The sequence below is a fragment of the Marmota marmota genome, unplaced genomic scaffold (assembly GCF_001458135.2).
Source record: "Marmota marmota marmota unplaced genomic scaffold, marMar, whole genome shotgun sequence".
NCBI lineage: Eukaryota > Metazoa > Chordata > Mammalia > Rodentia > Sciuridae > Marmota > Marmota marmota.
The window spans coordinates 44,507,385-44,520,878 of NW_025999900.1; the positions used below are offsets into that span (position 1 = coordinate 44,507,385).

The 13,494-nt window shown below is 37.7% G+C and overlaps 1 protein-coding gene across 1 annotated transcript in view; it reads right to left on the reverse strand.

Annotated features, from left to right (window-relative positions):
- Window positions 1–1,001: 1,001 nt before the first annotated feature.
- Alkbh1 (alkB homolog 1, histone H2A dioxygenase) overlaps window positions 1,002–13,494 on the reverse strand; it is a 26,179-nt gene continuing 13,686 nt past the window's right edge. Inside the window, exons 4-6 of the mRNA XM_015494412.2 lie at window positions 6,358–6,448; window positions 2,826–3,019; window positions 1,002–2,053 (exon numbers count right to left, since the gene is read on the reverse strand). Of these exons, the coding sequence (XP_015349898.1) occupies window positions 1,624–2,053; window positions 2,826–3,019; window positions 6,358–6,448 (715 nt within the window). The 3' untranslated portion in view covers window positions 1,002–1,623. The remainder of the gene's footprint in view (window positions 2,054–2,825; window positions 3,020–6,357; window positions 6,449–13,494) is intronic.

A 13,494-nucleotide genomic window follows, 5' to 3' on the forward strand; every position in this document is an offset into this window, starting at 1 on the left:
GGATTGAACCCAGAGCCTTATGCATGGGAGGTAAGCACTCTACCAACTGAGCTATATCCCCAGCCCTGTTTTGAATTTTTGGGGGCACAACATGGTTCCTAAGCACAAGCCAATGCCCTTTTCTGATAATCAGCTGAAGCAGCAGCAACTGGTTTTAGCATTAAGGATGAACTCTGTTGGATTTACTAAATGGCAGTATGTTGGTTTCAGGTGGGTCATATTTAAAGTACCTTGTGGGGCCAGCTGTGATGGTGTACTCCTGTAATCCTCATTATTTGCGTGACTGAGACAGGAGGATCACAGGTTCAAGGCCAACCTTAGCAACTTATTGAGGCCCTAAGCAATTTAGCAGGACACTGTCTTAAAAAAAAAAAAAAAAAAAAGCCTGTCAGTATAGCTCAGTGGTAGAGGTAGAGTGCCCCTGGGTTCAATCTCTAGTACCACCCCCTACTAAATAACCACAACAAAAGAGAAATGCAAATTCCACATGACACATCAAAAACACTAGGCATCAAAGTGGCTTCTGGCCCACTGCCACACAAACGTACTGAATTAGGATATCTCTAGAGCCCAAGTAGTAATAAGACAACAATGTTACATCATGTTTCTAGAAAAGAGCATTGAATTCCCTGTTCAATACCAAAATTCCCCCTAGGAAGATGGCAGTAAATATTTTCTCCATTTTATGAGTGAGAAAATAGAGGTCCAGAGAAATGTAAAGTACTTGGTGCGGGTACAGTGTGCCGAGCTGGTGGGGGTACAAAGATGAAGACTTGATGCTTCATGCATTTTCTTAGCAGGTTATGGGCTACCATCAGACATGAGAGCAGTGACTGGACTATCAAGTGTCTCTCCTGTGAGACAGCCACAGAGAATACTTAGGGCAGAGCAGGGTGGTGTAGGGCAGAAACAGCCAGAGGGCTTCACAGCCGAACAATACAGCAAATAAAAAGGAAAAACCCAATCCCAGATAGACTAACCCTCAAAGACAGATACAGATCTTTAATTTAAAACCAAGTAAGTTTATTCATGGAGTAAACAGTAACAGAATACCTTCGGGACATTTTTAGTTCAATAATTAAAACTGCATTAAAAAGCCAACGGGAGAGTTTGGAAACCTAAAGGATGTGGAGAAACTACTGTTCCCCTTTTGTTTGGTTTACATATATTTGTCTTCTAGGCAAAATTGATGGCTACGATTAATTTCTTATCCAGGGGACAATCCAGTTCTATGGTCATCCGTATATGCAATTCCTCTGTGAGAGCCAGTGAAGATGGCAGAAGAGATCAAAGACTTCAGTGATGACTGGGGCAGTGGTACTATATTTTCCAGTAGTAAAATCTGAGGTATTTAGATTCCACAGATCTGTAAACTTACTTCCACCTCCCTCAAGGTAACGGCAGAGGCTGAGAATGCTGTGTGGACCATCATACCTCTTTCGTATCCACACACATCACTGCTGACATCTCACTAGGATTAGACTGTGCCTGAGCAAAGTGAAGGCAGTTTACTCTTCAAGATGGCTTTCAAGGCAACAGTGTGATTATGATGGGTCCTTCCCTGTCTGTTTTTGTTTGTCCTGGTGCTAGAGTCCGTGGCAAAATAAGAGCTGTCTCCATGTCTCAGCTGTTAGGGTGCAACCTGGCCCGTTTTACTTGGCTATTTTGGTCATCCAGATGGCAGGAACCTTCTATGGTGATGTCTCTTTTTTTCTCCTCCACGGGTTCCAAAGGGAAGTCCTGGTCTGTGGCTAATACCTGTCGGACAGTCATGTTAACACGAGCAGTTTTCAAGTAGCTGGCACATACCTGCCAGTCCTCCACAGAACAGGGCTCTACCAGTGAATCTCTGGGGAGGACACCTGGGAGAGGTGTCTCCAGGCAGTGAGGTAGGCCTTCTCCCTCAGGATGTGGAAGAACTCGAGGGACTGCATGGTTCAACAGGCGGCTGAAACCTGACATCACCATAATGTCACCACTGTGCATAAACATGGCTGTGGGGGCCTCATCTCTTTTGAGGCCACCTAGAAGAAAGATGGCAGACTGTCCAAAGCTACAAAAAAATAAGTAAAAATAGGAAGTTATTTCTGTTATTAACTATAATTGTCAAAGTTATTGCCAACTTCATCATTTTGCGATTCAGTTTAATATCTTCCTCTTTTGGAAATAAAATTTGATGAAGTAAATAAGCAAGTGAAGAACTGAGTTTTAACATTATCCATATAAAGTTTTATTGATGTATCTTTTAAGACTTCAGTCTTTCAAAACTGCATTCTTTACTCTGTGTATCATTCCTTCATTATAAAGATAAGGCATTAATAAAAGGCACTTTCTTTTTTTTTTTAATTAGTTGCTCGTGACAATACAATGATCTTGACATATCATACATTTGATTCAAATGGGGTATGAATTCTCATTATAAAAGGCACTTTCTTTGTTGAGATACTGGCATTGTACTCAGGACCAATGTTATGTTTAGGGAGACCAGAGTAAACACTCAGGCTTTTGGATTTTGCTCTACTATTCTAAAAAAGCTGCTCACTTCGCTTTATGATCTTCTACCTGTTTCTTCCACAGAACCCAGAGGATATCTTTCATTATAAAAGGCATACTCCATGCAACTTAAAGAGAAAAAAGTAACTGTTATGTGGGCATTGCTCATAGAAGACTAATTTTACTTTATGATACATTGTTAAGATGCCCAGAAATGAAAGATTTTAGAATCCAGCCATTCAAAGAAAGTTTAATGTCTTTATTTTAGCTTAATTCTTTAAAGAAAAGAATGAAATGATAAAAGTAACTAAAAATTTTTGGAACCAGCTTACCTAAATGACAACAGGGGTTTGGAGTGATCTAGTTCAGATCTGTCTACATGGATTCCTAATGTGGAATCTAAGCGGTAGTAATTCAGGATACCGGCTTCAGCTTGGAAACCCTGAAATCCACAGGCAGCGGCTACTTGCTCTGAGAGGAAAGCCAGGTCAGAAGGGAAAGGTGTGTAATGATCTGCTGAGTATTTCTTTGGTAAAAGTAGAGAAAATAAGAAAAATAAACAATGATCTCAGGAATAGTAAACTGTGGCATAAGATTAATTACTACTTTAAAATCCTCTAATTTCCAAAGTAGTATTAGCCAGCATTATCTACCTGTCCAGAGGGATCCAATAATCAAATAATAAATCACTCAAAAAACTGAGCACCTATTATAGAGCAGACAGCATGCTATGCAGTTGCAAAGGACACAGACTCACAGTGCATGGAGTCTACACATGAAGTGATTATCACACCACTCTCCAGTATACTTTAATGTTAAGCAGGACAGTTCTTTTAGGATAAAAAGTCAACTCAAAATGTCACTGTCAAGGGCTGGGGTTGTGGCTCAGCGGTAGAGCGCTCCTCTAGCACATAGGAGGCCCTGGGTTCAATCCTCAGCACCACATAAAAATAAATAAATAAAATAGAGGTATTGTGTCCAACTACAACTAAAATATAAATTAAAAAAAAAAGTGTCACTGTCAAGAGATGCCTAAGTAAACATGATGATTAAATGTAATACAGTAACCTGGATGAGATTCTAGAACAGAAAAAGGATATTTGTTAAAAATTAAGGAAATCTAAATTAAATTATAATTTAATTACAATTTACACTATTGGTTAATTGATTTAGTTGTAGTTTTTTGTTTTCTCTTTCTTTTGTGGTGACTGGAATCAAATTCAGAACCTTGCACATGCTAGGGAAGTGTTCTACCACTGAGCTACATTCCCAGCCCCAAGTTCATTAATTGAGACAAAAGTACCACACTAATGAAAGACGTTAACAGATGGTGGAACTGGATATGGCACCTTGCTGTATTATCTTCTTAACTTTTCTGTACATCTAAAACTATCCTAAAAATTAAAAAAAAAAAATTTTTAAAGGCAACTTAAATATTATAAGCTACCTTGCAACAAGGCTTTGTGCCAATTTCAGTGGTCAATCTGATGAGATGACACGCTCAAAACATCTGACTCATATCATGGCCAAGGTAGAACCTTAAAATGGAACAAGTACTTTCTCAGCATTTATCTCTCTAAATTGCTTCTGTTTTTAGCACCTAAGGATTACAAATACCTTCTGTCTCTTGCACACATAAAAATGAACACCACCACAAAAAACAAAGGGCAGAAAGCCTTTCTAAAAGATCTTCCTGCATACAATTCATAAGAACAACAAGGCTGTGGTTTCATTAGGTTTCCGGTGTGACGAGGTTGAGGGCTCTCTGGGCTGTGCATGCCTGCAGCAGCCCAACACAGCCTTTCCCTTCTGGATGCTCCTCTATTCCCACACCTCTTCCATTGCCAAATCAACCTCAAAAGTGATCAGAAAATCCACTTTTGTCTCACAAATCCACTAGTTTCCTGATATATTCTAGCTGGAGCAACAGTCCTGGCTCTGGATAGAAGGGATTTACTTTGGCCAGAAGTGCACTTTAACTTCAGGTACAAGGAAAACTTCTGTGAAATCTTAGATGGATGGCCTACCTCTTTGGTTAGAACTTCTGTTTTTAATTTTCTCTTCTTCTATTGAACTGCAAATAAGAAAAGCTCCTATTTAATTCTTAAAACTAAAGGTATAGTTACAGAACATTAAAGTTTCCTTGTATCAATTTAAGTTTTATTCCTTTAGAAGATCAACTAGTTAGGCCTCCTGTTGTAGCTCTAGATAGCCTCTGCTATGTTGAAATAATTACCTTTCGGGCTTTCCAACCTGTCCAAACTGTCTATGGATTACACACTTTCTCTCTTTTTTTGTCAATCATACTTTTAACTCACTCTCTTTTTGACTAAAAATACTATATTTTGTCAAGTCCCACCCCCCAAACTTTCACTTTTTTTTTAACTTTTGATTTCTCATTCAGAGTTGTTGATAATTTTTCACTTTCCATTATTCTTAGTAAACAAGGTTAAACTTGAGGTCCTTGGGAATAACAATATATCTAAAATATTTAAAACAAGAGCTGCCAGGTGCAGTGGTAAATGGCTGTAATCCCAGCAATTTGGGAGGCTGAGAGTAGGATTGTAAGTTTAAGGCCAGTCTGGACAGTTTAGCAAGGCCCTGTTTAAAAAAACAAAAAATGCTCATTCCTTTTGTGTTAATATATCTAACTGTCTAGATAGTCAGGCACTATGGTAATCACTTTACAGGTATTACTCACAAACAGGACTCAAACACCAGCTGTCTAACACAAAGACCATCATACAGCCATTTTCCTGAATACAAACATCTAGTTTCATACTGAATCTGTGTCACTGAAAGAAAAAATTATATTACACATACTTTTAAAAGTACCATTACATGAACCAGTTAATAAACTTATTAATAAGCTGGGTTAACTAAAACAACAGAGGTTTTAGAAAGTAACTGGTTAGGCAGAGAATATGGTCTCAATATGTTTTACTCCGCCTCCACTTTTTTTTTTTTGCAGTGTGGGGGATGGAATACAGGGCTTCATGCATGCTAGGCAAATGCTCTACCACTGATCTCTACCCCAGTCCTCATTTTAATCTTAGAATTCTTTTACTTGGTGGTAAACATTGAGACATGAGACACTGTGTTACTAGTGAGAAATGATATGTCTTCTGAAGCACAGAGGACAGAAAAGAAATTGAAGCTCAATAAAACATGGAACTTTCTTAACTATAGGAAATTCTTTCCCACCTTTCTCCTGGCCAGACATTTATCTGGCATCTCCTGGCAAGCAAAGGTATCTTGGAAGTTCTTTTGATTGATGGAAGAAAACACTGTTAGATATAGAGAACTTTTCTGGTAAACTCCAGGCACATATCATGTAGAAAATAAATGCTCAACAAACTTCAAACAATAATGAATATAAAGATAACTGAGAACTGCTTTTGGAAACAGTAAAAGAAATCTATATCCTGAAGCAGACTTTGAGATAGGACTGATGACTTTTGATGCAATAATATGACCTGAGGGCTTATGCAGACAAAATTTTCTCTTGATAAATTATTCATTTCTTCTGAGATAACAGAAGGGAGATTTTTAAGGAAGGCATAAATAAGAGACCCTACCAAAATAACCTTATGGATAACTTATGCTCTAGATAGTCCCTAGGTGATACTTTAAGCTTGACTAGGAAGAAATCCAACTATTCAGGCTCAAGAAGCACATAAATGGGGGCTGGGGTTGTGGCTCAGCGGCAGAGTGCTTGCCTAGCACATGCGAGGCCTTGGGTTTGATCCTCAGCACCATATAAAAAAATAAATAAGTAAATAAAGGTATTGTGTCAACCACAACTGAAAAATATTAAAAAGAAAAAAAGAAGCACATAATTGGAGAATGAAAAAATTTGAATACCTTACTGTCCCAGTTATAATGGTAGCCTAGGGTTACCCAGCGCAATTTCTCTAGTAGACTTTGGGGTCTCCGTTTATTCACTTCTTTATACCTGCAAAAATTGGCAACAATAGAGAATTTGTTTATCTCAAATATCAGCAACAGCCCTGATTAGAACCCTGGAGTCTAAATTTATTATTCCATGGTTTAAGCTGTTAAACAAGGTTGGTGAGGAAAATGAAAACATATAAATGAGTTGACCAAGAATACAATAACAGTAAAAAACATATTAGCCTTTCCAATTTCTAGTCTTTAAGTTCTAAATCCTCTGCTGAATGGCATCAACTTTAAATAACAAATTTTTTAGCATGTCAGTAATGATAAAGCAAGAAAACAAAACAAAATGATAACAGGAATGTCTTGTTAATGATACTGAAAGCACTAACAATGTACAATTAAAAAAAAAAAAAACTGGTTTAACATGACTTACTTAACCCTGTACAATATAGCTTAGATAATTGAGGCTCAATTAACAATTAAGGCACCACTGAAACTGATTTGGTTTCTGCTAATCCATTGTCCAAACCAAAGGAGGTGTCAGTAAAATAGGGGTACCCTTCCTGTAATTATGTTTTATCTGAAGAAATAAATCTATTGATATTAACTACTCTTTTTCTAAAGAGGAAGCTTATTTGGTTCATCTCCAAAAATCTAAAATTCCAAGGTCGAATCATTTAAATAGTTAATTATAATTTTCATCTTTAATCAATCTTGGAAAAAAAAAAAAAGCTGGGTACCACAGATCACAAGTTTGAGGCCAGCCTCAGCAACTTAGTGAGGCCTTAGGCAACTCAGTGAAACCCTGTCTCAAAATGAGAAGAAAAAAAAAAAAAAGGGTTAGGGATGTGGCTCAGTGGTTAAGCATCACAGGTCTCAATCCCTAGTACCAAAAAAGATGAGACTCCTTTAAGGGATTTACATTCTGACAGGAAATTAACATATAACATGGAAAGTTTAGGTAGAAATAAAGGGAAAGTTAAAGGCAACAGAAAGTCTAGCTAAACTGAATAGCACAGACTTCAAAGGGTATGAGAACTAAGAAAAAGCTAAGTGCAAAGCCAGCTGCCTAATTAGTTAAGGTTTTGAGATATGCTGGATAGTTGCATATAGTGACAAAGAATGGCCAGCATTTAAACAGGGAGAGACACAGTAGGCAACATGGGCACAAAAGTGCAAAAGTGAAGGATCCAGTGGAGGCCCACACAGTAAGTGGTGCTCACTTATCTTGATGTCCAGCAAGGAGTTCAGGGATTGATGCTATCTGTGCTCACAGAATTTACAGTCTAGTCTAGCTTAACTGTATCACTGTAAGAAAGACTTTGAAGTTTATCTTATAGAGGAAGACTAGTCCAAGGATGTAAAAGAAGTCAGAGCAGAGTCTTACTTTCAAAAGTATTAAGCCCAGTCCAAATAACAAAAAGAAAAGAATAACTTAAAAGCTTCCTGAATGCAAGAAAGTGATCTTTAATTTTTCCATTTTGAAGGTAATAATACATATATTTTGTGCAATATATTAGGATTGAGGTAGGTTCAAGATTCCACCCCTCATTTCATATCCTTTTCTGAGAACTTGATTTCAATTCTTACCTTTGTATTTTCTGGAAAGAAAGTAACCAACAATTGTTAACATATCATCTCTCATATGAGAGCAGAATTGGCCAGCACAATACATTTCTTGTCTTAGCACTACAGTACTACTTAGGAACCCATCTTGTTTCCAAGGGCCTCTTAGGTAACAAGGATTCCAAAAAATTCATTCTTGAATGTTGTGAACATTATGAGGGCAAACTTAACCCACATCCAGAACATTTTAAAGCATGAAACACTGAAGAATCACTGAAGGGCATAAGCTGTTCTCCCTTAAAACCTAACTTGTCTAAGAGGAAACCAAGAAGGATCAGCACCAATGGAGCTTCCATATCCAATCTGAACAACGTAGGAATATGGTGGCACCTTGACCTAATTTTAATTTTTTATCCAATTATCCAAAAGAATGTTTTCAAGAATGCACGACCCTAATTATTGGCTCTCATGGCAAACAGAAACATACTATGCTCCCTGACCTCACTATGTCCTCCAGGCACTAGGAGGAGGAAGATAAATGGGTGGGCTGGTTACCTTCTCCCCCAGGGAATGTGTTCATATGGCAGTTTTGTACAGTTTCTGTAATGGCTAAGTGCCTTATGTAAGTGTTGGCATTTTCTTCAGCAATCATGTTCTAAAGCACTGCTTCCAACTGAATCCTAACTGGGAGGAAATGAACTCTTGGCCTGCTTGTCTACTTTTTGTACAGTGGGTAAACCAGAGCCATAACTAAGAACTGCATTTTCTTTACTTTCTTGCTTGAATGGAACATTAGTTGAATCATTGGGAAAGCAAAATTACTCAGGACAGAATAAAGTCTGAAGATTTATAATATGGGCTGGGAATTTAGCTCAGTTGGTAGAGTGCTTGCCTTGCATGCACAAGGCCCTGGTTCAATCACTGGCACCACACAAAGATTTATGATAAAAATCTTCAAAATCCTACTACGGGTATTTGTTTTTTCAACTTTATTATTTTTGTTGGAACAGGGGATTGAATCAGTGCCATAAGCTTCCTCGGCAAGTACTCCACCACTGAGTTACATCTCTAGACTTTTTTATTTTGAGAAAGAGTAGTACTGCTTAATAGTCCAGGCTGTCCTCAAACTTGAGATCCTCCTGCCTTATCCTCCTGAGTAGATGGGATTACTGTTGTGTGCCACCACACTGGGCTTTTTTCAATTATTTTTAAGGTTTGGGAATTGTCTTTCACAACTCTTGATTATTTTCCTCTAAGACCACAGCCTTCTTCTTTCCTTCCCTATTCTCTGTTTTTCATTGAACCTGATCTTCAATCTCCTATTCCTAGAGCCCCATTCATTCTTCAGTATTTGAGTCCTTCCAGTTTTTTCTCTCTTCTCAACTCGATATTGCCAATCATAACGAGTAGACCTCTAATGCTACTTTAACTGCTAACATCCTTTGCTATGTTGTAAATATTTTATTTCATTCAACCTTCCAGCTTCTGGTAGAAGCCTTCACCATGCATCTCAATGCCTCAGTTTTGTTCTTACTTCCTCTTTTAGGTTAATGAAGAACCAGAGGCCTAAATGATACAGTCCAATTTCAATTTTTCTCTCCTATACCTCTACACTTCTCTAAATTTCTATTCCATCCTTCCCTCCTGGTTTCAGAAGTGGTCCTATTTTCTTCCACCACGGCTAATTCTCTACCCATACTATATCCTTTCCCCCATACAAACTCTGGGGCCTTTCTCCATTAATAAATCTTTTTTCTCCTATTTTCAAGTCCTCCTCTGCACTTGTTTCTTCCTTTTCATTTACACTGTTTAACACTTCTGCATACATAAGACAAAAGAACAAAATTTTTTTTCCAACTCTACCTCTCATTCAAGGCACCCTGCCCATATCCCAACCTCTCTGCCCCATATGTGTTTTCCATTCACAATTAAACTCTAAAAAACTCTCAGAATTTGCCATCTTTAGTCTCCCCTCACTACAGTCTGTTTTTTGCTTACATTACTCTACCAAAATTAGTTTCTTAGCTTCAATAACATCACTTAACTGTCAAATCCTAGGCCTACTTGACATGGCTGGCCTGTCTCTTCTTTTTCAAAATATTTTCCTGTCTCCGCCTCTAACAGTGTTCTCTTCTATTTTCCTTCACATCCCTCTGGCTGCTCAGGGTCTCCTGCTCTACTTTCTATACCCAGCACTGATGCTGCCTGAGGCCAATGACCTTCTTTTTTCTCTCTTTTGGGGAATGAGAGAAAATCACACCTATGCCCACCTCTTCATGGTGATTTTTATGTATAACTCTCATCTCATCTCTGACTTTGCTCCCAAGTTCAGCTCCTTATTCCCAGGGCATGCTGTATATCCCCACTTGGATATAACACAGGCATTTCAAAACTAATATGCTCCAAACTACACTCGGGATAATCTGCTCATTCTTCTCTTCTGTCAATCCTCATTTCCACTAAAAGCCTCCATATTATCCTCACTGCCAATTGGAAATTTGTGGATAATGCTTTCTTCTTTTCTTTCATTTTTCATAATCTTTTGATAACCAACTCTACTGACAATGACTTTTCTTTATCATTTTTTCATGAACTATTAAATTCTTAATTTGCCTTTTACAGCCACTGTTTTCAGACTATTTTCCCTAGTGCCATAAGAATCAGATTGCTAGAGTGAAAAGTCTTGGTACTGATCTGGATAAATTCCTGCTTTTCACGAGACAAAGTCTACATACAATCCATTATTTTTTAAATTAGAAATATTTAATATAATATTTAAGTATTTTTTCTCTTTTTTACATTTCAAAAAATTTATTCTAATTTGTTATACATAATGGCAGAATGCAATTCATATTACACATATAGAGCACAATTTTTCAAGACACTGTGCACAAAGTATTTTCACACTATTCATGTCTTATACATGTACTTAGGGTAATGATGTCTAATTCATTCCACCATCATTCCTACCCCCTTGCCCCCTCCCTCCCCTTTGCCCTGTCTAAAGTTCCTACATTCCTCCCATGCTCTCCCGCCAATTGCCATTATGAGTCAGCATCCTGGAATTGGCTTGCTTCACTTAGCATTATATTCTCCAACTTAATCCATTTACCTGCAAATGCCATGATTTTATTCTCTTTTAATGCTGAGTAATGTTCCACTGTGTATATATAGAGAAGTTTCCCTATCCATTCATCTACTGGGGGTATCTAGGGTGGTTCCATAATTGAGCTACTGTGAATTGTGCTGCTATAAACATTGATATGGTTGTGTACCTATAGTATGCTGATTTGAAGCCCTTTGGGTAATCTGAGGAGTGGGATAGTTGGGTCAAATGGTGGTTCAATTCCAAGTTTTTTAAGGAATCTCCATACTGCTTTCTAGACCGACTGCACCAATTTGCAGTTCCACCAGCAATGTATGAGTGTGCCCTTTCCCCCACACCCTAATCAACACTTATTGTTGTTTGACAACCCACTTATAATCTGGTTCTAACTAACCTTTCTAGTGCATTGCCAAGCATTTCCCACAAGTACTACCTTCCATGACTGTGCCTTAGACCACTCAATTTTCCTCTATTAAAATGCTATTTTTTCTCACTATATTATTGAACTACCAGATTTTCCTAAGTTGCTTTTTCATACATGTTTTATGTTCACTTCTACTAGGAAGTCTTTTCTCCCAGTCTCTGCCTACACTATGCCCCACAGCACCACGTAACTTCCTCAAAGTACATAACCTTCCATGTTGTAAATTCCTTTTCTAAATCCTTTCCTCAAAGATAGGGACTGAGTTTTATTCATCTTCGTGGCTGTTTTAGCACTGAATATTTTCTTTCTTTCTTTCTTTCTTTTTTTTCTAAAGAGAGAGAGAGAGAGAGAATTTTAATATTTATTTTTTAGTTTTTTTGGCGGACACAACATCTTTGTTTGTATGTGGTGCTGAGGATTGAACCCGGGCCGCACGCATGCCAGGCGAGCGCGCTACCACTCGAGCCATATCCCCACCCTGAATATTTTCTAAGACACAAATGACTATTATTTAATAAATTAATGAAAACAAAAAGGAAAGCTACCATACAGCCCTCAAATTAATTCTTTTCAAATTTAGTGGTGTAGTTTCATTGGGCTAGGGGATATCATCATAATTGAAATATTTACTCCAGGTTCATTTACCAGCACTAGGGGTGGGGTGGGGTGGGGAAGAAATAATATTTACTGAACACCTTCTGATTTTTTATAAAGAACTATGCTAGGCCTTAAGATCACACAATTTTCAAGATGGTAGGCTATGGGAGGTGCACAATGAAAGAAGGAAGGATCAGATGACTTGATTCACTAAAACAAATATCACACTAGCATTAAAAACCAATGTCTTGGTCTTGGGATATAGCTCTGTGGTAGACTGCTTGCATGCCATTTGTGAAGCCTTGGGTTCAATTCCCAGCCTTGCAAAAACAAAAAACCCAACCAAAATCTTAAAGGTATAGAAAAGCACAAGGTTTAATTCTGCTTCCATATGGAAGATATCAGTGGAAAGAACCTTTTTCATGTAAAAAAACAGATACAAAGCACTTCATAAGCAAATGTAGAGAGGGGGAAAAAAAAAAAGCAAAGCTGCTTATTTACATTTTCCCCTTTTCCTATTCTTAATTTTGTGAATGGATCATAAATATAGAAAATTCAAAAGATATAAAACATATCAATTAATTTCAGAAATATTTGATAAGTTTTTTCTCTGGAGAATAATAAAGCCAATGTAAGAGGATTAAAAAGTGAGGGAAAGTAGGGAACTGTTTTTGACTGAATGATAAGGAAAGGCCTTTCTTATATTAGAACATTTAAGGAAGGAAGCCACTGGATATTCAAGGGAAGAGGTTCCTAGGTAGAGGAGAAGCTTGTTTAAAGAAGCTGAGCAGTACAGATGTGTTCACAGAATAACATGGAGGCCAGTGTGGCTACAGAAAAGGAACGGCAGGAAATAAGGTTAGAGAGGTGGCTGGAAGCTCATGTAGGGCTCATAGGCCATAAAAAAGATTTTGGATTAAAAAAAAAATGTGATAGCGTTATATAATGAAAAATTTGGCTGGCCTTTGTCCCTGGTTCTTGTGAGGGAGCTTCTAAACCCTTGAAATTTCCAGAATGACAGGACTGTCACTGCTAATCATGGTGGGCCCCTGGATCACACTTAGGGAACTGCAGAAAGAATCTAACTATGTGGCTAATGATTTAATCAATCATGCCTAAATAATGCAACTTCAATAAAACTTCTGAATGCTAAGGTTTAGGAGAGATTACTGGTTGGTGAAAAAACCAATGTGCTAGGAGGATGACATACATGAACTGAGCCTACAGGAAAGAGGACATGGAAGTTCCCAGACCTTGCTTCATGTGTTTCTCCATTTGGCTGGTCCTGATCTGTAGATTTTATAATAAAACTGTAACCATAAGTACCGTGCTTCAATCCCCAGCACACACACACACACACACACACAAAAAAAAAAAAAAAAAAAAAAAAAAAAAAAAAAAAAAAAAA